General features: G+C 39.4%; 1 protein-coding gene across 1 annotated transcript in view; it reads right to left on the reverse strand.

Annotated features, from left to right (window-relative positions):
- Nucleotides 1–24,905, reverse strand: part of SH2D4B (SH2 domain containing 4B) — a 65,730-nt gene that overhangs the window by 13,343 nt on the left and 27,482 nt on the right. Inside the window, exons 5-6 of the mRNA XM_010150755.1 lie at nt 18,689–18,899; nt 16,752–16,879 (exon numbers count right to left, since the gene is read on the reverse strand). Of these exons, the coding sequence (XP_010149057.1) occupies nt 16,752–16,879; nt 18,689–18,899 (339 nt within the window). The remainder of the gene's footprint in view (nt 1–16,751; nt 16,880–18,688; nt 18,900–24,905) is intronic.

Raw genomic sequence — 24,905 nt, forward strand, 5'->3', positions numbered from 1 at the left:
AGGAACAATGTTTTTCAGATGGCTAGATACCTTCAGGCAACTATGAGGCATATTCATAAAGCACCATGCCCTAAACAAGCTCTCCTTGAAGACACATGTGGTTCACAGGGCTGTCTTAAGCCTCTGTACATAGGAGAAATTCCTCAAGGAAAATTATCATATGTAAAAATTATATAAGACTCTTCTGTTGAGGTTTTTTCCTTCTGTTGTGTTTGTTTTTTTCTTTGGGGGGAGGGTTTGGAGGGTTTGTTATTGTCGTTTTTGGGGATTTTTTAATAATATGGATTCATCTCTCTGTTCTGTTAGCATAAAGCAGCTCTTAGAATAAAGAAAACTCAGACCTCAGAAGATTTATTAATTCCCTAAGGCTGAGATTCCTTAAAGCAATTAAAAACCTACAGAAATTCTGAAGGAAATGGGTGACTTACTCGCCTGGGAATCTTTGAAAATCCTATCTAAACAAATAATGCACTTATAATGGGTATTTTCCTTCAGGTTTACAAAAACTCAGCTGTGCTATATCCATTGTTGCCAGTGTGGCTCACTGTTAATTCCCTATGTACTTTGCAGGAAATATACCCTTTAATTGTCTCCTTTAAAGCTCATCCTATATCCAAACTATCAAATGCTGTAAAACCCCTTTATACCCACTGTCAAAACATTTATACCACATTCACTAACAAGTACTGCAGCACACAAAAGAAAGGCTTTTGCATTTCTTGCCTGTATATGCCACTGGTATAATAGAGCTATAAATTTTTCTGCTAATGCCTCCTCAAAGCATAGTGTTAGTTTCTTTCTTCCCTTCCTTTCAGATCAGCCTATAGAATGCATGAGCGAGGAGGAAAACAAAGATTTTAAATGCTCTTTTCTTTGTACATTATTGATTGTCACCTATCAGAGGAGAAAAGGTAGCACAAGAGACCTTTAGCCTTTTAACTCATATATGTATTTCTTCTTTTTTTTCTGGAGATGGGCTCTTCAGAGCTGAAATCCTTACATTAATCCTCTGCTATTACCATTTAATTTTGGTGAGTTTTCTCATGTGAACAGCTTCTGAAAAGAAGCACATTTTAAAAAATGGAACAACTAACCACGCCATTTTCAGTGGCTTCTCAAATTACATTCTCTGGGTGTGGTTTACCATGTATGACCAGTTTGATAGAAATTTAGGGGCAAGAATATTTATTTTTTTATTGTTATCACTGAATAAAGTTGGAAGTCTCTATATCTGAAAAAAGTCATTGGAAGATAAACAACAGGGAAGTTCCAAGCACCTAAATGGGATGCCTTACATAAGTAGTAAAAATATTCTTTAAAATTATGGTTTTTTCTTTGCTGAAAGGGTGACTGGAAAATACAAAAGTTTTGGGGTTTTTTTGGTGTTGGTTTGTTGGGTTTTTGGTTTTGATTTTTTTTTGGTTTTGTTATAGCAAGATAGCTTTTATAAACGACACCAGGCTTACTACTGCAGAAGCCAGCTATTCAGTTTAAGTTCTTCTTTTAAAATGTGATTTCGACAATTACAGTTGTTAGAACAGACAAAACGGGCATCCTGTCACCTGAAAAATGTAAAATTTCATTGGTAGAAAAAAATTTGAAATTGATGTTCCATACAAATTTTGGATCTAATCAGAGGAAAGGTTTCCTTTCTGTAATATTTTAAAGATTTTTGTCTTTTAAAATTATAAATTAACCAACATTTCAAAGAAAAGGTTTCCCATTCAAATGAAAAGGGTTGTGTTTCAAAACTAGCAAAATTGTTTCAAGTGCTTTCACAGTATTTCCAGAACAGGAGAGTCATCACAAAAAAACCCAAAACAAAACAAAACACACACCAAAACACTCAGCAATGAGCATAAATCCAGGATATCCTAAATCAGACAAATAAAGGGGATTAAATAAACCACAACATTATTTCTCGAGATGTTCAGAGCGATACGGAAAACAAACCATCAAAGTCAGGCTTTAGTTCACAGCTCTGTTTTTTAAGTGTGAAAACAACAATTAGCCTAAAACATTTGTGCTGTATTGTTAACAGTGGATTATTATCTCAGTAAAAGTAGTATCTCTTCCTCATTATGCTTTGCATGAAGACGTCAGAAAACATCTCCAGAGTAATTAAGTTGCACAGTAGAATTTTTGTCATTTTACTTCACTGTTTTCATCTTTCTTCAGATGGTTCCTCACAGAGTTTTGGCATAAATTGGATTTTTATCAGTTTATCGCTTCTCCCTTCACACAAGTATACATGTACATTTAATCACCAAGATCTTCTGTGAAAACCAGGGCCAGGAGAAATATTTGCACTTGCAAAACAACGGGTGTTTCATCTCAACAAGAAAGCCAAGTCAAGCACAATTCTTCTACCTAGAAGGATCAACTGTGCAATCTTTTAAAACACCATACGTATTTTACTAGCTCTGAAATAAGTGTTACTGACTGGGGTGTGGAATACTTTACAAAAGACATAATTCCATAAGCACTATTAAAAAGAGACACAATATATTTATTTTAGCACAAGGTTCTGCTTCTGTACTACATATTGTAATATATAGATGTTTCTTAAGGAGTAAGATGCTTCTTTCTATCATTTTGACATAAGAAAAACACAATATGCTAAGCCAAATAATATATGGATTCACTTGCAGTCTTAGAATATTGATATGTAAATCATTTTTGATGCTTCCAAATTGTGAACACATGGATGCTTAAGCAAACAATCATTTATGTTTGCAAATACAGACTGGATCCTTTGTATAACCAGCCCCTCTTCTAAAAACATGGCCACGTGTAAGGATGTATAGAACAGAGAGCAATAATGCATGTTCATTAAAAAAGCCCACTCTGCTTACCCCACCATTTTCATGATCTATCATGAATATAACACTTCTAGAGAACAGGGGATTTACTTCAGTGCCCATGAAATTCTTAATGTCTAGGCTGTGACTACAACATTATACTGAATAAATGATATAATAAATCAACATAAACTCAGGCAGAAGAGTTAAGGCTAAACTTGCTTTGCCTTGTATGTTGTGCCGTCATTTATTCTTGGGGAGTTTTGTGACCCATTATACCCATTTTTCCATTGTGTAATTGAGTACAGAAAATACAGAGAAATTAAAAAAAAAACACCAGACCATTGTCCACACAGACTGGACTGAGACAGCCAGCTGCCAAAAAGCTTTCTAATCATATTAGTAACAAATGGCTGAAAATTGCAATACGCCATCATTTCATGTCAAAACTAATAAGTAAGACACCAGCATTAAGTCCTAGTGCAGCTTTCCTGTGCCACTAATGCCGTAGCTGTAAATACCTGTGAAACAAAGCCACCGGATTTACTAAACGAAGGAAAGGAGCAAATTACTTAGCTAATAGGAAGCTACTGGCAAATTTCATCAAGCCAAGTCAGACATAGCAAAATGAACAAGAAGATGACCCTTAAATCATGAGTTAATTGCACCAGAGGCTGCATGATGCAGAGACTGGCTATAAAAAGGCAAACAAAAGCAAAGCCAGCCCTATCTATATCACCACATTTTATGGGTACTCTGGCCTTTATCAGGGCATCTCCAAGAACCATGCACAAAACCCAGGAGATAAAACCAGCACATTCAGTGATGATCTAAATTATAAAATGCCTGCAGTTTTTAATAGTAAAAACTCAGAGAAAGTCAGCAGTGCCATTATCTCAACTTCTTCCCTAGAGACATCAAAAAAATAAAAAAGAAAGGAGTCACTGTCAGGAATTCTTTCCTTCCCCACGTTGCCATAAAACTCGTCAATATTTCTCAGGTAAAAGCAGATCATTTCTTGACTACAAAAACAAAGTACGTTTAAGAATATCTTTAATACATGCTTAAGTTCTTCACAGTTCTGGTAAATTAAGGTAAAGCCCAACGCTTCAAATTCGGACTTAGAAACTAACCTAACTGTTTTCATTAGAGCAATAGTACAATAAAGCAACCAAAATACAGATTACAGCCTCAGGCTAATAAGAAATACTTTCTAATCCTATTTAGAACAAAACTTAAAAAATACATGAGCCATACTGAGTGAAAGCACATTTCAAGAACATCTGAAGAACAATGATCATGCTAGTAGTATGAAAAGAAGACAACTGGGTTGGCTTTAGACTGGCAGATGCCACTGATACTTCCAGGGATCCAAATAGTTTTCTGTAGGATGCATCTCTGCAGAAGAAACAATGTTGAATAATAAAGGCAATTAATTTTCAGTTCTACCTAAACCAAACAAGCTTCACAATTACTACTGTAAAAGACAGAGGTAAGATTTTGACATGAGAAAGGACTACTAGATACTCAAAATCGGCTTTTATGTAAACTGAAAGCCAAATCTCTCCATATGCCTCCATAGTTAGTAAGTTTTATGCAAATGTCAAGTTTTTGTGAACAAACATCTGTTCACACAATCGTGTGATACAAAATGCATGGCTGTGTGGGAAAGGGTCTGTCATTCTACTGGTTAACCACAGAGCGGTGGTATCTAGGTTGATCACGTTTTTGAGCATTAGGAATGTTCAGAGCCTTCTTCAGGAGTCTTCCTCGTATACTGCTAGTTTACATGGCTTTATATTATGCTATTATTGATTTGTCATTCAGCACACTGTGAATGCATTATGAATACAACTTCATTAATTTAGTGGTCTCACTGTAAGAGCATTTGCCCAATGAATGGACACTGAAATGTCTAGAAGTTAATTGAGTTACATGGTAGTAAACAAAATATCACATTACAGTCTCTGACAAGCTGCTAATTTGCTAGAGTTGCTAATATTTTCCACTGGCCTTTTTATATTGATACTGATTTGTATTGATATACCTCTCATTTTAATTTTAATTTGCTTTTGATCTGAGTATATGGAAGTTAGATTTTGATTCTTCATTGCATCCTACAAGACTCATTAAACCTCTAGTGTGACCTCCAGCTCCATAAGCAACAATAATTCTGATTCTGGGATCCATCCTACATCAGCCCTAGGAAGGCAGCCCAAGGCTTATTCAGGTGGGTAGGGGTTAGATCATCCTCACTAGGGTACAGTAAACTCCAGATTTTCTCTTCTCATGGTACGTTTGCTTGTGTCTTATGACATAGCTGAGGGTTGTTGTATGGTCCTGGCATGAAACTATTAATTTCAGGAAGAACCAAGACTATTGTTATAAATTTGGCCCACTGATTATAGCCAATCTATCACTCTGTCATGAATACACTGAGTAGGTATCATCTGAAAATGGCAATTACACAGCGCAATTGGCTCTGCAATCACCACAACAATTTGTGAGAAAAAGGTGTAAAAACTTTTATGGAGGCTTTAATGATAACGTTCTTGATTGTGAATTAGAAGAAGAGCAGTAGAATGCATTCTCAATTTGTTTCTAAATAACAAAAAACCTCTTGGTTATTAATAAAAATACATCCCACACTCAATGATAAGTGACCAACCCTTCTCCTTTTTATAATGAAATGAACAGATCCATAAAGTAGGAAAGCTTCACATGTGTACAAATACATGCACGTGCCCGTGACGGTCTTCAAAAGCACATATACCTTACAGCTCACCTAGAACACTATCACCTCAGAGGTGTCGAAGAAGCTATCAAGATGCATTTGCCATAAACCTAAATGACAACTGTAGTAGTAAATCCCAGTGCCAGTAGAGCTCACTCAATAGAAAGAGAAAAATGAAAGTCACAGTTAACATGGAGCCCTGGAATTCAAATTTTACAGCTGGTGTTACAACAGATAACTAAGAGAAAAATATATTGTGCTCTTCGCATTTCATTCTTTTTAGATAGGTGAAGGAAAATATTTTTACCTCAAACATATCCCAGTCGTGTAAGGCTTCAGTGCGCATACATATTTAGGTACATATTTAGCAGTCAAATCTGAAATCTGTTTACATTTGTGAGAATCTTCCAGATGACATCAGTGAGCCTAGAAGAAATCTTTCTACATGTTTTTGAATAATGTAATCATTACAACTTTTGTTGCTAAAAGAGATACAAATTTAAATCATGCTATACCTGGAGAATTTTCCCATATTCCAATTAAAATAGCAGTTCCAGATAGGTTTCTACAAAGCAGTTTGATTTTTTTATAAGTACTGAAGAAACTATACTTCTTTATCCAGCTCAAAGAAAAATAAGTCTAACGATAATATTGATAACTAATTTTTCTTCTCACACACTTGGCTAAATTTGGGAACTTTAAGCTAACTCTGTTAATTACAGCACTTTCTAGCTGCTTGCAACATTCTTGCATATTGATTTAATGTACTGTTCCTCAGGGGAAAAAGTTACCTTTAATCACTCAATAAAGTGAACCAGACACCAAAGCACTGTTGAAAGTCAAATGAGAGTAACATTGGGATAGCAAAAACTTCACGCTTAATGAGCGGCAGTGTAATAACCATGCAGAGCTCTTACAGCGATCCAGCTCTGGACATCCTCTGGGGTTTGACCCAATTCTCAGTTAAGCCACTAAGAACCAGCCACTAAATAGCCTCATTTCTTACCAGCACTGGAATTAAGGTGAGCTAGCAGCAGCTAGGCTCAAACTCACAGCAGGATAATCTGAATTAGGTGTTTGAAGCCACTACTTAGTAAGTGGAAATGGCTTCAATCATAGAATCGTTTATGTTGGAAAAGACCTTTAAGACCATCAAGTCCAACTGCTACTAATTCCACCACTAAACCATGTCCCTGAACACCTCATCCACATGTGTCTTAAAATCCCTCCAGGGACAGTGCCTCTACCACTTCCCTGGGCAGCCTGTTCCCAAGCCTGACAACCCTTTCGGTGAAGACATTTTTCCTAATATCCAATCTAAACCTACCCTGGCACACCTTGAGGCTGTTCCCTCATGTCCTGTCACTTGGGAGAAGAGACCAACCCCCACCTGTCTGCAACCTCCTTTCAGGTAGTTGTAGAGAGCAGTAAGGTCTCCCCTGAGCCTCCTTGTCTCTAGCCTAAACAACCCCAGTTCCCTCAGCCGCTCCTCACAGGACTTGTGCTGCAGGACAACGGAGGGACCAACTTCATCTGAAGTTCTGAAAAGGTTAAACAGAAGCAAATGGAATTTTTTTACTTAATTTCTAATAGAAAGTCTGGAATGAAGTCTTTCATTTATGCTAATTTTGCTCAGTGGAACTATTCCAGTTTACATGATGACAGGATTTGGACACAGAGAGCAAGGGTACAGAATCATTTGTTGCTACCACTGGTCTTAGCTCTCAAAGCTTCCATCCCCACCCTGTAAAACAGTAGCATGGTGAAGGGAGTAGCAGGAGGGAGAGCTCTGTCCCATGACTAATGAACTTGAGAAAACAGGAGGGGGAGCTCTGTCCCATGACTAATGAACTATTACTTTCTTCTTCGGTGGACTGAAATACCTATAAATGTTTGCAGCTCACATCAAGAACAAAAGATTCCCTTTATCAAGCATACTGGAATGAATTTACAAAAGTCACATGCACTCATGAAAGATCCACGCTGTGTTTAATTGCGAGAAGCAGTGGTAACAGCAGTGGCAGAATGTTCCGTGGAATTACACATAATTTACATTTGATGCCTCCCTATCATGGATTAAGAAGTATTGTGTATTACATTACAGATGCTAATCTTGGCGAGAGAGAGGGAGGGCACGATCCGGTCCAAGCCAACGTTACTCAGCGTGCTGATCTGCACAGCTGGAGTCTTACCGCTCAAAAAGATAGATGGGTTTGTGAGTTGACAGTCCCATTCACTGAAGGGCCAGGAGAAGAAGGAAGAACTGACGTTTTGGAAATGCAAGTGGGAAGAAAGTGAGTTGTCATTCCCTTAACTTTTGCAGGGGAAAGGCAAATTTATGTTTCCCACATTCCACCTCATTCTGCCTCCATGCCAGCGACAGACAGTGAAGTTGCACATCCAGGTTAGTCGCCTACGGAGTGGCAGAATTCTCTTCCCTTTGTTTTCATATTATCTCCTACTGTTTATCTCCCGTGGCGAAAGCAGTTTCAGTGTCACAATCTGTTCCTAACTGGGTGAACTGGAGTTAAGCTGAACCAGCAACATCATTTTGCTCACTCGTGTTTTCCCCCCTGCATGGCTACACATGCTTCCTGCTGCTACCCTGCTTGAGAGAGCTGTGTTTGCTTAGCAGGAAAACAGCTTCATTTCAAAGGAGTTGTCAAACTCATAACTTGTAATCTTTTGCCTTGAGGCTGGATCAACAGGAGTGGGGTTTCACTACTCTGCGTAGCAAGACAGAAGGCCCCGTAAGAAAGCCGTCTGCTGGGAACCGAGTAAAATTTCCTGACCTTGGGTCTGCAAGTATTTGCTGTGCTTTAAGCAGAAAATCCTGCCAATAAAATACTAAGGAGAACTTAGCCTAGCATAAGCTGAAGAAAGCGTATGGAAGCCTGAAAATAGAAAGCATGTTCTCGTAAGTGTGCAGGCGAAGGAACAAGGCTATCAACAGATATGGGCTAACAGTAAGCAGGCTATCAGCAATTCATCCAGGACTAACTGAGGTTCTACCCAGGCCACCTGTGGTATGCTAGAGGGGGTGATCAGGAAACATCCAGATACGGCATTTAAAGACAGGCAGCATGAGCCAAACATCTTGTGCTGGTAGCGACGGGCATCTAAGTGCACCTTGTGCATGGATAAACCAACTCACCAGTCAACAGAGACACAATCAACACTGAAAGGAGAAAGCATGATCCAGCACGTAAGGAACAGACTACAGTGTATGCAGAAGGGAACCATAGCTCAGATTCAGGCTGCTGGACAGATGAACAAGGCATTCTGCATTGGCTTTATGTATGCTTTCATCCAAATAACTCATGCTCTGATATCATTTGGTTTTTAGAAATGATTCTTCATTTCCAACCACTAACAGCAGAGTTTTCCATTCAGCAACACCTCTCCTTTTTGTTTTATGTAATGTGATAAAGAAAGTCTGACTGAAGGAGCTGCAGTAATAGGGAGACTGTACTCACACACAGTCCAGTTCAGTAAGGAGACAGAACACAGAGCTGAAATCTAAACAGGTAAATATATTAAGCTACCGTGACGGCTGCCTGAATGAAATCATAATCGCTCACCATGTACTTCTCTAACAGTAGTATGTGGAGAAGAAAATTTTCAGGTGTTTTAAATAAAGGGGGCAAGAAGTCTTCAGAATGTAAAGCAATTTGATTTTCAATAGCAAAATATTTTTTCATTAAGAGATTAGCAAATTCACCTGGAAGTAAACTCTATAAAAAAGCTGGTGCATATTCTTCACCAATATGAAGAATTGTCTGGCAGAAACTTGAACGGACATTTTTTGTGGTTTTTCTTTTTTTTTTTTAATCTGACTAGTAGCGCGCTGTACGTTCAATGCATCTGACCTGTTTGCATCCATGCAACCGTTAACACTTCATCACACTTGCTTCCCCTCTGTGGTCTCATGCTCTTCATTATCTCTCACTTCTACTGCTGACAATACCTGCTCAGAAAAATTGCTGCCTTCTATCTTTAGAACATGCCTAATCTTTAGAATGCAGCTTCCAGTTAAAAAGCAGTCAAGAAGGGCAATGTATTGTAAAAGAGTAAGAAAGCTCATTTCACATTAGCAATTAACCTATTTACATTAATTATTCAATTGCCTCATTCTACAATTTCCCTGCTGCTCTTTTGTGCTTCCTTTCTCCTTGCAGCACACTACAGCTCACATTACCACACTCTGATACTCTGCTCCCTTCCAAGAGGAGCCATGAGTCTAAAACATTCATTTTGTTTGCTAATAACCTGTCTCTGTCGACACTTTGCAACTGTAATGGCACTAGAAAAACAATTCCAAAGCCTTCAAAAGCACTGACAGACTGCAACAATCATTATGACCTAAGTGGAATGACTTAGTAAACCAAGGATTGTCTTATTTCTCAGAAACAGCAAAACACCTCTCATTTCTTAAGGAAGAAGCTGAGAACTGACTTAGAGCTGATGAAGTATCTGGGGTTTGTGGTATGTTATGAGTCTGATTTGGGACATCCATAATCAAGTACCAGAATCTACCTTAGGATCAAATACTGTACTATCTTTGAAAAATACTATCAGAACAACCAGTAGAAGTTTGTTAGGAATATGTTCTGGAAATAAAAATAACAGTGTTCCATCTTGCAGCAAGCAAACAGGCGATCATGGCTCTACCACTCTGTGTAAATCCACCCGTATAGACAATACATATACACCTGCGAGGAGAAACTGGTTTGTGCAGAGTGCTCCAGTAAAACATGTATGTGTAGGTTTTAAATATTACTGCTTTTAATTATTTCAAAGTAAAGCAAAATTACAGTATTATTACTATTTCAAGGCCGTGGTTCAAAGCCAGAGTGGGGCTGTCACCAGTCCTTCAAATGCTAGAGACAGATCTTCCAGGCTGACTTACCTCAGTCAGTGTTTACCAATCTCTCTCTGTAATACACGAGAGACCTCTCATTCATCCTGCGTAACCACTGTGGTATGAATATCATTCATCTCCGCGTCTGAATTCAGCAGTGATGCAAAGCACAGGAGTAAGCAGCCTTGGACACTGATGTGCTCTGTTTAACCACAGAACAGGGTCAACAGGGGTGACAGCAGTGCACGCCCCCCACTCAGGCCTAACAGTCTGCCTCGGCCCATTTCCTAATGTAGGGTTATGAGATGAGAGCACAATTTGGTGTCCAAACTTGTTCCATATCTGTTCTTCCTACCAAGATTCACAGCAAATGTAACCCTCATTCCTAGCAACACTTTTGGAGAAATCCACACAGATTAGGAATGATGATGAATGCTAAGTTACTGTGGCAATACTCGCTTTGCACAACAGTGACCAGGTACCACACCTGTCAGGCAGAGTCACCCTGGGTGTACACCTGCAGCAGGCACGAGCCAGAGAGCCGACAGGTACTCCAGCTGCTGACCACAGCTGTGTCCGCCCCTCCCTCGGAGAGCAGGCTGGCAGAGCAGAAAACAGAGAACAACTCCTTTTTGAGAAAGAGAGTTAGAAATAGTCCCTTCTAAATCCATCAACTTGAAAGCCTTCGGTTTCAAATCTTCCCAGACAATTGCTCAAAATAAATTTTTATATTCTGTAACTCTTTTTTAATCTCACACTTATCCATTTACTTCCATAAATTACAGACCCAGGGCTGTCCGGCAGCGTTGTGCTAGGTAACTGCAAATGTGTGCAAGGTAATTGATAGACTGTAATTAAAAACAGCTAAAATAAAAGTTGTCGTCATGGGAGTCAGGAATTCTCTGATTCCATTCCCGATGTTTCCCAACCACAGGATGTTTTAAATACCAAGCTTGGCATATAGCTATTTTTTGGATATGTCTTTCAAGGCCTATGGATGTCTGGCAGTGCTCTCAATGAATTCAAGAGATTTTTAACAAGATCTTGTACCTTTTTCTCAAAGTACCCCATCAACTGCAATTCTAGAAGGGAAAGAAAAATCCCAGATTTTGAAAAAATCCCTGATAGATGTTTTTTGAAACCAAACCACTGCCATTTCTGTGTCCCTTAGAAAATATTGCAGTGCAAGCTATATGTTTCCCACAGTACAGCTATACCAATATGCCCAGTGTTGCTGCCACTGTTCAAAGGCTCCAAATTAGCAGACTTTCAAAATGTTAAATCTTGAATCCTTTACTGAGAGCGTCTGCTTTGCTGAACCATTGTCAGTACTTAGGTCTGCTAGATGTTCCTTTTGAAAATAAGTTTCTTCCTGCAAACAATATTAGCCATCTGAAATAAAATCTTGATCTGTAAACATTTGCAACATGATCCCGTTAAAGTGAAAATTGTCTTCCCTGAATCCCCTGACCTCAGGGATTACTCAGCTGCTTCCTCTCCCAGCATTTTTCAATCCATCCTTCAGCTTGCTCTGATCAGCTTCTTCACAGCTTGCCACTACCTTAGCCACTAGCTGCACTGCCACGCTGACTTCCCTTGACAAAACAGATCTCCACGATAGGAACCATGCTGCTGCAATTACATGTTAAAGTTACCACGTTTAGGGCAACTACCTCAAGTTTCCAGATCTGTGATAGCAGCCTCTGAACTTTCCTTTCAGCCTGAAGGCAAGTAGAGATGCGATAGTGCTACAGCAGGTGTTGGCTAACGTGCACACAGCCACCTCACAGACAAGCGATGGACATACTCCTCATCTTGTCATACCGTGTTCCACTCACTAAACATCTGAGAGATCCCTTTGATGTCGTGGATAAAGAACATCAACCACCATAAAACACCGGTTTCTACTAAAGCTGGGAAAACAGAGATCAGCCCCCCCCCTCCTGCAAAGAGCAACGCTCCCCTGCGTTCTGAAAGGAAAATAACCAACCGCAGAACAGAATACGTGAGAGCGGAAAGTCAAACGTCTGAAGTGAAAACCAAAATGAAATTTAAAAAATCAAAAGTAACAGCTGACAAACCAGTGGGAATGGGCAAAAAATGCTGCAACAGATTTCAAGGGGAAGAGAAAGGTCAAAGGTCAAGTGAAAGATAGAGCAAACACATGGAAACATTACCTGTTTCAGTCACCAGCATCCGTTTGTTAACGAACGACGAGCCACATATTTTGCAAAGCAGGGACCTGATTGCTAACTTGCAGGCCCTGTTAACAACCGCACTGCTGAAGAGGAATGAATGATGGGCAAAATGTTGCCCACCATGCCCTTGAAGAGAAGCTGGAGACTGATAAAAGGGAACACCCTGGTGCTGAAAGGTGGATGGCTGCCGTAACGCGTGAAGTCTACCCTAACTAGGGTAAAGGTGGCAGGGGGCGACGGAGACCACCGACTCAATAAACGCCCCCTCCCCAGTTAAGACCACCCCTCGCTGAGCATGCATCTTGATTTAACAGGACACTTGGAACGGAAGTGTGGAGCACAATTAACCGATGAGCTTGGCTGTGATGAGTTACTAACCAATGAATGTAGAAGAAAGCGGATCTTGATGTTTGCTGAACAGGGTAAATATGCCGTAACTTTTGTATTGAGCTGGATTAGCTTTGTGGAATACCACCTAGACCCCATATCTACACAAACGTGCAATAGTAAAATACCTCTGCTCTGTGTGCACACTGGCATGCTGCACACAGGATGAATGATCCCACTTTGGGGACAACACTTAAGGGAGGAAGAGACCTGTAGTTTTGTTGCCACATGGAATCCTATTCCTGGTGTCCTATGCCTGCAGGAAATTGAAAACTACAATTTGACTCATATCACCAATGGAAAAACTCTTCAACATATAGAGAAGGCTAGTAACTTTCCCTTTACTTGGCATGGGGCACACAGAGGTTCGAAAAGAAAATTCCAGTTCAAACCTAAACCTGGCCAAAACACAGAGTGTGTCTCGCTTTCTAGCCCTTTCGAGAGACAGACCTCCCACCCTAAACACCACATTGCTTCCCAGCTTTCAAAATGTAGCAGCAGCTGAGACTCAGGCAAAGAATGTTCTGAATTCAGATTTACAGAAAAGTTTCATACATCTTCATACAGGATGCCCTTGTAATTCATCTGCCCATGTTCATCAATTAGCAGGTAAGAAATCAGAATACGATTATTAACTTCCTCATTATCAAAATGATAGAATTTTCCTTAACTAAATTTCGACCAATTTCTTAGTCTCCATAGCCAAAAAATTGAAGGCATTAATTCTTTTGACTCAAACCTAAGGCAACTATTAAATAATACAAAAGAAACAGCTGGGTTTTGTACAAAAGATATAGACACCAATTATCTTATATCCCAAGACAGTCTCAGTGACACTTTAATCGCTTCCTCTGATTCTCCTTTATTTTAGCAGTTTAAGAACGGAGCATCATTGCACTGTGGCCACTAAGTGAGCACAAGCTACCTAAAAAAACCCCATTCACTGCTTCCCAACCCAGATGAAGTAAAGAGCATCTAATCTGATGATTGCTGGAGGAATTATATAGTTTTAAGTTATAAACAGAATTTTAAAATAGATAATTAAAAATAACATTTTTTTTTCTTTACAAACTTTAAAAAATCATTCTATATGGAAGGAGTAAATGATCTAGTTTTTGGCAGCAATCTATTACCCAAAAATAGAAAAAGTAATAGAATTTACATCCAAAATACAGCTGAATATTACAGTTTGTATCTTTAACATGTTCATTTTTTTAAATCAAAAAAACAGTAAAGTTTACTCAAACTGAGCCAAAACCACCTGCTATTGGAGTTCAGATAACTGATGATAATTTGAAGAGACAGAGATGGATGAAGTTGAAGCTGATACTTTAGAGGCAACTTTTTGTGAATAAGAAGGGAAATGCTCAGATGTAAAAAAGACTTCCTCACTACAGATTTTACCACTCCAAATGAAACGTTTTGTTGTGAGTCTTCCAAGGAAGACAAAAGGAAAACCTGAGGTACATTAAGTATGCCATATGTTACCCTGTTTCACATACCATGAAAAAGCCCAGGACAATATGTATTTTAAAACAAAATCCAGACCAGTTTGATGACTTAACGTGGGAAGTATGCCAAATACGGGAGGGTAAAGACACTTCTGCATTATTATTTGGACTTTGCTATTTGAGACAGATGGGTCTGTCTCAAACCTTCATCTCTGTATAATTAGAAAATATTCTATGTCCACTGAACAATTTAAAGACAGTGAATTGGCTAATGTTTAACTTGGCTAAAAGGCTGAACAACCTGACAGTCAAAGCACGTACGGAAAGGTCTATTGACCTCAGCAAAAACATGTAATTCTGTAACAAACTAACATCCACTTTTTCAGTACTGCTGTAATAGATCTCTCAGCGCACTGCATTCAAAAAGCTCTTAACGTGAGGCAGAATATTATACTCCCATTTTATGGTCCAAAACTGGGATATAAGAAAATACAGAAGTTGTTCAAGGATGTGAAGGACCTGATTATAGCTGTTTAGAGAGATGCTTGAGGTTTTAAGAACCTGTCATCATAACACTAGACAACATTAAAAACTAGGCAGCAGTTCTTTCCATAGAAACATCCTCCTACCCAATTGATGATTATATTATCACCCTATTGGCTCAAGTGCTTTGCTGTAACTCTGGGCTTTGCAGAATGTCTTTCATTTGTATTGCCAGTTTCTTACAGAAGCCACATACATCCTGCTGTACACACAAAAAACATACAACACGCCCGGGCTCCCTGAGTGCAATACAAAACAACAACACACAGAAGATACTAAATAAGCCTAAAGAACAGACGAATCCCTCCTCAGTTCTTGCAGTGACTGGCAGACTGATCCAAAAGCCACTGAAGCGAGCAGAAAGATTGCACAATCATTAGCTCAATCCCAGATGCTTCCTTGACATAAGGTGTGAATTATGTTCTTAACTACTCCTGTCAATTTATCTGGACGTGAACTTCCCACAAGCAGAGAAAACATTTACCATTGGACCACGCAAAAAGAACACGATTGAAAATGCTTTTGAAAAATGTCCACAGATGAAATTTTAACCAGTTTGTCTCTCAGAAAGAAACCACATCAAATGTCTTTTGTAAGAAAACAAAAACACCTGTCTGCATCACTGTTCATAAGAAATGTAAGCACGTAGCCTTTACAAGCTATTCATGACTGACTTCAGTGTCTTTGGCTAATTAAGGCAATGAAAATAACAGCTGGCTGATGGCTTTCAACACATATGGATTTGTGTATCATAAAAAGAAATCTGAGATACAGGAAACACTAAACTTGTTCAGAAATCTTCCTTGCCCACTTCAGTTTAGAATGCCCACACATCTTCATGCTGTGCTTAGAGAATCATGAAAATAGGATCAAGGTCACCTCTGTGCTTTGAACAAAGAAATATCAGACTCACCAAAAGCAGCAATGAAAAAATATTGAGATGTAACTTCAAAATCTTTCCAGTTCCTCAATTATGTCCACTATTAAGCCAGAATTCTTTTTTTTTTTTTCACATTTCAGTATAACAAATAAAAAGATCACTGCTAATACCTATGAAAATAAGATGTCTTACCTGTTAATTCGGTATCAAAGACTCAGCTGCATAGCAAATGCTATAGAGAGCAAAAGCCTCAGAGCTACTAGGAACTGCAGCACGTATGACAGCAAATTATGGATCTGAACAGGAATTCTTTTTCCCCATTTCATGAAAACTGCCTAAAATCATATACTCACAAGTCTTTTTGAGAAAAACCAAGATCTATCAATAATTATTGCTTTCAAAAGAAAGTAAGAAATAAAAAATACTACCCTGGTTTAGAAAGTAGAAGAGCGATTAAACAGGAATGAGCTCAAGTCCTTATTGCAAACCAGGGAAAGCAAAAACTTTAATATCAGTCATCCACACACCACATCACTAAGGTATTTGCCAGTTTACTTTGGAGTCCTCCTCCCCCTCTCTTGGTCTCATTCTTCCTACTTGGATTGCTATTTTATATATATATAAATATACACACAGGAAGCAACTATATTTTGACCAAAATATTCCTGAAAAAAACTTCAGCGATATGAGTCACAAATTAGTCTACTTAATCAGGGAAGAGAAAACAGGAAAATGGTATGCTAATGATAGGACCGATGCAAAACTCTTGGTTTAATAGGCACTAGGTTTCACAGTGTCAGCAGACGTTCCTTTTTGCGATGAAAGCCGGCAGGCTTTATTTCCCGAGCACATGCTTACAGCTCTGTTACCCGGGAAATGAGGGATCCGTGTATTACCATGAAACCACTGAGCAATCCTGTTGGTGTTCCTCTCAAAGCCAGCGCGTCGAGGGATCTGCTCTTCTTTGAACCAGCGAATGATGACGTCTCGGGAAAAGGGTCTGGAAGGACGCTCCCAGATGTTTCTGCATAGAAAGGCAAGGAATTACAGAAAAAGTAATACAGAGAATTAGCAGTGTGTAAAAGCGAGAGACAACATACATAGCAATCTCTTTTTAATATGTTAACAAAACGTACAGCTCACTGAACAATTTTAACATTTTTTTAAAATTTGTTAAAATTCTTTTGAGTTTTCATGGAAACCAGACTATTTTGATTTCACATTTGCAATGGCACCTTAAATATTTTCTTAAGCGCGGAACTTCCATTGAAAAACAATTTACCATAAAAGACGCAATGGCCATTTCCGTCAGCTGTCCTCTTCCACCTCATTTTTATTCTAATTTACATATTGACATGCAAAGTTTATTTTCTTTGCTTAAGGTACACTCCTTTTCACTGGCAAGCAATTCCAAATCAGAATCAGCTATAACAGGTTGTGTGTCCAAGCCATTGAGCATGATAGAGGGAACATTTTGTTTGAACTCTTATGTTCCCTTTGCATTCTCTACTTGCCAGCCTCCCTTACTGCTTCTACTACTTTCTATGCATTTTAAATTATTTCAGCTTCTAGGAGGCAAATCAGGTAAGAGATGTGGAAAATCCATCCAGCTATTCCAAATAAGGACTGATGAAGGTATATTATATGAAATGAAAGTATGACTGCATTCCAATTAAGCACACAACCTCATTTACCTGATAACAGTAGTAAGAAGGGAGGTTTTACAGTGGGTTTCTGAATAGTTTGAGCTCCCATGGGTTTCTGGGTGCTCCAAATGTTAGCGCAAATTACCAAATCCTCATTATTGTTTTTCAGATCAACAGGATGAAGGCGAGTGGGGGTACGTCTACTTGTACTATAATTTCACTGTCATTTGGTTAGGCATGGACTGCACGGTGCCCAGTACAGCAGCTGGCTACATACTCCTAGCTTTCCTATTCCACCTGCAGGGAGCTGCCAGTTAATGCTGTGTATTTCCAGACAATGTAACGGGAACTATTACTAAAATTAGAATGCCAGCTCAGTTGTCACCAAACAGTGGTAAACTAATTTGCGAGATAATCAAGAACCCTCAAACCCAATCAAGGTTTAGAGTAGAGCACGTTTCCAAACAACGCGGAACTGATTATCTGTGGTACACTGACTGGTAAAGAAAACCAAGGTAATGGGATTCTCTCCTTTCTGAGCCTGGATATTGGTTGTTGGGATTATATTTTATATTTTTTTTAGCATTTAATGCTACCATCTTGCCAGTGCTTGCATTGCCTTTATCACCACACGAAGCCAAATGAATTGTATAAGAAATAACCAGGGAAAGAAAACTTTCTAGCACCCATCTGCCAGTTTGGATTCTTTTCTTCTTCTGCAATTTGTGGCACTCCCTAAATAGTCACAAGAAAGTTTAATCAACACCAAAGACGCTTGGTTTTCCCTGAAAAAAAAACCAAAACCCTAACCACCCTGAAATTGAGGAGTATGACAGCTCTCTCTATAATGATTCAGAGAGCTGTTAAGAAGCAGGCAGTTTTATGATGGAGGCCTAAGGCTCGCATAAGAATTTGTCCATTTGACTTCCCCATATCACAGCCTTTTGAAGGCCTTCTCTCTCCCTGTGAGCTCTAAGAAATCTGTCTGAAAAATAAATGGCGTTTAGTTTACATTACATATTCAAAGTGCTTTAATTTTTCTTTAAACAGTCTTTTTCTGGTCATAATGAAAGAGCAAGACTGAGAATTTCCAGCAGCTGAAGAAGAGCTTGTTGAAACGGTGGGGATCAGAGAGGCAGAAATTCAACAGAAAACGGTATTTCAAAGTCACTCCTGTACAAACTAACCTGGATGCTGCAGAGAGAGACAGCAAAGGGCTTGCACTATTGTTGTTCAGTTTTATCTCCTGATCGTTATTCAAGCTTGTCCCCTGGAACAAATTACTCAGGCCAGCCACTCTTCCCTTCTGGATGGCACGCAAGGATTGTCGTCGGTATTCATCCCGGGCCCTGCGTGCCTTGTGGCTCCTTTCCTCATCTGCAGCTTTGGAACGGCGCACTGGGTGGAACAAAAGGGACAGGTGGGGGGGAGAGACTTCAGAAATACAGTCATTTACCCCTTTCCTTAGGCAACTACTTACTACCTTTATTCCTTACATGGCCTGATTTTAAGAATGTACAAGTTACAAAGCACTGTCAAGGAGATGGCTAACCAGATGGCTTCCCTGATGCTTCAAATACAGGCCCACCTCTAGATGAAGGATGCCAAACTTGAGCTATCAGTGACCTGATCACCGACAATAACTGAGCCTCTGCACTCTGTGATTACCTCTGACACTTGCTTTGGCTGTAATAAGAGAAATTCTGCTTCAGGACATCACTTCCCCTGGCAGTGCACCAAGCTTTATGTTTCAAGCGAGAATGTTAACTACTGCTTAAAATTAGGTCTTTGTTTAAGAGAATTCTTTGTAACTATGCACATAACCAAAACTGCAGGAGCTACTCCCAAAATTTATAAGTATAAAAACTAACATGTAGGTCACGCTTTTTGTTGTTCATGTTGCTTTCTTTCTGAAAGGCATATGCTGTCTCAGTTACAGCACTTCATGTCACAGAAGGCTCCACCTTGAAAACTGCAGTCTAAAAATGGTTTCAGTAGGAATGGAGAAATGCATAGCCATTGGAAAGGGTGTGCTGAGGCTATGGATGGGGTTGTCTCACACTTGAGTCTCTGAAATTGCATAGAAAGAACCGGGATCTGTACCGAAGATTTAATGCACACCTACTAATGGCACTGACCGGGGAGTCCATATATCCATAATCTGAAATGAGACTGCTACTCCGGCCATTGCAGGTCTGGCATCTTTCACTAAAGCTTCTTCATTTTAAAACTAATGTACTAACACTCCTGTCTTCAAAACGGTAAGACTTAAATGCATCAAGAATTGTACTGCAAATATTCATCATCTATCAGCTCTTTTCTGGTGCCTCAAGCCCCATTTTGATGATTTTTTGAGACATAAATAACTCGAGGCAGGCAAATTATTCCAGTGCAAAACAAACCTTTAACATTCAGTGAAGCAAATATTAAAGAAGCAAGCTATTGCCTCCAGTAGCAATTATCAATCCTGCCATGACTATCCTGGCTTAGATCATACCCAATTCATAAAGTCCACACTCTATTTCTTACTCTACTGCAATTGTACCTGTGACTAGGAATGCATGATATAATACCAGACAGCTGCATTTCATTAGGCTGTTTGCATGCCTCTGGTTCACACTCCTGATTTAAAGCAAGCAGAAGTATAAACGGATTTGTCCAAATTATGAAAAGGTTTAATGGAATCAAGAAATAAAAGTGCTCAAAGCAAAGTTAAATGAAATAAAATCCTCTGGGCAAATGAGGAAAAAAGACCTTTAAGCTTACAGTTATATAATATCATCATAGGTATAAAGATATACAGGACTAAAAGCTCATCAAGACAGCTTAATAAGAGTCACAGATGTTTCATATATATATAAAAAGCAGGATATCAGCTCCACTTAACTACGTACCCTGTAGTTTTAGCTAAACACAGTAACAAACAACTGTACAGAACAGACAACACGAGTAACAGGCTTCACTATCTTACAGGTCATTATTTTTAAGGGTAGATAATTTCATCTAAATACGCTCCTTCAAAGGCTCGAGTATATTAGTAACCAAATTTCTGCGGTTCGTCCTTTTTAAAGCGACTCAGGAGCGGCTGCTTTAAATGTGGACTTTGTGTTTGCAGCCACACAAGAGACAGCAAGGAAGACGTATGCAATCCAGCCTGGTAAGACACCTGGCGACCGGGCACCGTGCGCCACAGTCACAGGGTACATACAGATCGAGGGCAGACTGCCTGGAGCTTTCTGGGATTCTTTCCTCCTGACGTACAGACTGCCCGGTAATGAAAAAGACAATGCATCTTGATGTCCCATTTTCCTCGGTAATAGATACTCTTTCCAACAGACATTCCTACCGTATTTTTGCCAGCTAATAAATCTATACCACCAGAAGCTAGTGACCCAGACTACGTTTTCCCAGACTATTAAATTTTAATATTTCTTATCACTAAACATCCGGGAGAGAGTCACTCAAAGTCTGGAGGTAAATCAGGACACATTTCTGTAGCAGGTTTTGCTTACAATAGAATTTAGTGAATATTCATACTTCTCTCTTTGAACCATCTCACTAGAAATAAGAATTTTATGTCTGGCTTAAGTCTAGCACAGATATTATAAGATGAAAAAAGCCACAAATTCTGCATTACCTGTTGTGTTTCAGGACACGTCACAGCCTTTCTCACAATGAGAAAGTGAAAGTAGTCAGGACTTCTAATGCTATCTTAAGCAGGAACAGATTAGTTTTCTTGACTGGCTGTCCTTTTACAGTAAATGTACTTTGGGCATGGCCCCTGTGCAAAGCATTGAATTCATCAGTCAGTATTTTCAGTAGGGAGATCAGATAACTGAATGATGTCTTCCCTCTTTAAAAATCTCCGAATCATCACCATAGGCCCACCTATCTGGCATCAAGAATCACTACAAATAATAATTTACATTTTCTTCATCTTCTTTTTACATTATGGAAAAATGTCAGGACTGACAAGCGTGGGAAATGAGGGATTTGACTGATTTCTCAAGCTCACATAAATATACAATTTAGTCAGGTTCAGTAAATTCACTTCCACTACGAGTTTTCAGGTGCCAGCGATACCAACAACAGGTAAATCCTCCTTCGGCACCCATAAAATTAAGCACACTTCTGCCCTGATGGCATTGTAACTTTTGTAGAAATGTCTGAGCTGTTGAGATAGGTTAGGTGCCAATACGATTGTAGCTGCAGGAGATCAGGCCAAAAACGGGTTACCAAACCCTCCTGGAAAACTGGCAAAATGCCCAGGCCGAGACCCGTGCTGTCATGGTTATATGGTTTTCATTACTAGAAATAAACGGTTTGAAGTCAGCTTGGACATTTCCACCTGACCTGCAGTCTGAACACACTCTAACAGCCAAGAAGAAACCACAAAGCTTGCGTATGCAGTCGCTCTTATGATTCTGTAAGTCTCAGTTTGAGTTTGCCTTGTTTTCCTTGAAGAGTTTATGAGAATCTGTTATTCCTCTACGGCAACCTAGGTTGTCTTTTGAGTGAAAATGCAAGACTGCCTTTTGCATTTTCACTTAGGACTGGGAAATCCCTACTAGCGGTCCTGGCAAAGTTCTAATATCAAATATTTTGATACAGATGAGGATTAATTCATAGTGTGGGGCAGCTGACCTCAATCACATAATTTGTGAAAGACTAGGAACTCTACATTTTGTATAATCTATTTGGTGCTTTTAGAAGAGCAGTGAGTTACAGTCAGAGCTATGTGATAGCAGGGAAAAAAAAACCACCCATGTGCTATGAATATGCATCCTCATTTTAAATTACTCTGTTTCAGCTTTACCCTTGTTAATAATTCTTGGAAGCTTATTTATGAGCAAGTCAAAATGACTACTTAATAAATAAAATTCAATCTTCAAATTTTCTAAGAGCACATACAAATCACAGTTTTTTTTCCCTTTCCTAATTGGAAAATAACTTCCCACAAACACTCTGCAATGTGGCTCCAGCTCAGCAATCTTGTTATCTGAAAGCATGTGAATAATCCCATCCCCATTCAACAACGCACTCTGAGACCTATTGAAGTTCAGTGAGCACGTACTTAAGGCTGAGCACTTGCTTACTTAATGCCTAGCTGAACTGGGGACTACTTGCTTTAAAATTCAGCATCTTATCAAATGCTCCTGCCAGTAAACTCCCTCACTTGAATTTCTGTGGAAGTACCAAATGGACATAATTTCCCTTAAAATTCAGAGAAAAATAAGTTGATAGACATAGTTTGCAGAAGAACATAAAAATACAACAACATAAAAGAAGCCATAATGAGTCAGCCTGGTATCCTACTTCCAACAGAGACCAAAAGTGGATGCTTAGGGAAAGGCATAAGAATAGATCAAGTCACTCAACTCTATTTACATTTTTACTAGAATTATTTTTGTCTGGAGATGAGTAAAGCTGGTCAGACACTGTCTGGGCACTCCGTTGCTTGATGCAGTCAGCAGGGTTTGTAAGTGTACTACCAGAATGCCTTTTGCAATATTCAGTCAGAGGAATATTTATGCTACAGTTTTTCCTATTATGTTTTGCAGATGCCTTTTCTGCTGTCACAGAGAGAGGTCACACTGAGAGACTGTCATGTAGGATACTGTTTACTGAATACTCTAGAAACCTACAAAACAGAACAGGCCATAGAAAGGTCCAAAACTAATCAGAATGTATACACTCCTCTATGCAGGCTTAGCCTTACTTCTCACTTCTCAGCTGCAAAGAGTAAGAGCTTTGAACAAATCAGTCTTTTCCACTATTCACCTCCTCATTTGCCAACCAACGTGCTCCATATATTACCACACCACTGACCTCTAAAATACCCCAACATATATCTGTCATATGAAACTGAAGTGCATAATTGCTCTTACAACATCATTTTTTGACTTTTTGTACCCATTTCCCAAGTTACTCCACATTTGCCACTTAGTATAAATGACAGGAAGAAGTTCTTCCCGGAGAGGGTGGTGAGGCACTGGAACAGGTTGCCCAGAGAAGCTGTGGATGCCCCATCCCTGGCTGTCTTCAAGGCCAGGCTGGATGAGGCTTTGAGCAACCTGGTCTAGTGGAAGGTGTCCCTGCCCATGGCAGGGGGGTTGGAACTAGGTGGTCTTTAAGGTCCCTTCCAAGCCAAACCATTCTGGGATTCTATATTAAAAAGCACTTAAAACATGTATCTCAACTGACACAGTGGTTCTATGGGCTTTTATTGTTACTTGGCACAATCAGGCAAACAGCAGAAGCAAACTGAACCAAACAACAGAAACTAATATTAGCAACACTTTGCTTACTGCCTTGGCAATAAACAGCTGAGGGATAATGTGATGAGGAGAGATGAATCCTCATCACATTCAAAATTCCATCTACTAAATAAATTAGTAGTGTCATCAATATCATTGCTACATTTGCTCTCCACAATAGCTGCTCTAGCACTGCTGTTCCTCTTCAGTACTGACCCCCAGCACAGTTGAATATGAAGGGCTGAATTCAAGGAGGTAAGACACAAAGGAGCCTGGCCTGGCTCCTATTGGGCAATATGGTTTCCACTGCAGGTGTGCAGAGACAAAAGATGTTAATGTTACATCTGCTTGTAATTCTCATGCATTCATGCATGTATTTATTGTTTAGAAAAGAACACAAGTGGATAGCTTTGCCTAACTTGACTAAATTTCCTCTCAGTGTCCCTAAGGAATCTTTGAAGACAAAATGAAAGGATTACCATAAAAAAGGAAAAACCAAAAATCTGAAACTGAAATAAAAGAATGAAAATCTGGTGAACATGAGGTATTAGTTCATTCCATAGCAATTTCAGACATTCCCACTTCCAAATATTTGTTATTGCCCGTCTGTCTGGTTCTGTCTTCTGCACCAAAGTTAAGGAAACAGAAGATGTTATCATTCCTCAGGAAGCTCAGTGCAGCCTGATGGCACGGTCTAAACCAGCCAGGAACTGGTTTCAGATAAGGCGCTAAACACTGCGTCTTCACATCTTAAGCCGTCACACCCATTTGCTAATGGAACACAGTTCTAAGCCCTCAAACCCACTGGGATAAATCGAGACACTGAGATAAGCATAAGAGGATAAACAAGGATGTGATACACTCTAGTCATTAGTCTGCAGTTAGTTTAATGCTAAATCAATTACTGATAACAGCATAAACTCTGGCAGCACAGAATTTATAGTAGGCTGCAAAACCCAACCGTGGTGCCGCCAGCTAGAAGGTGCTGAGCTTTTCTTTTGCCAGAGCAGCACCATTATTGGTGACCCGGCTAGATAGCTCGAAATCACGTGAGCTGCGGTCGGTCATCCTTTTGACCACAAGCAGACCGGTCTGTAGGTATCGAGGCAGACAGGCTGGGGGGGCTTGCATTCCCGTCGAGCATGCA

The sequence above is a fragment of the Eurypyga helias genome, unplaced genomic scaffold (assembly GCF_000690775.1).
Source record: "Eurypyga helias isolate BGI_N326 unplaced genomic scaffold, ASM69077v1 scaffold30114, whole genome shotgun sequence".
Taxonomy (NCBI): domain Eukaryota; kingdom Metazoa; phylum Chordata; class Aves; order Eurypygiformes; family Eurypygidae; genus Eurypyga; species Eurypyga helias.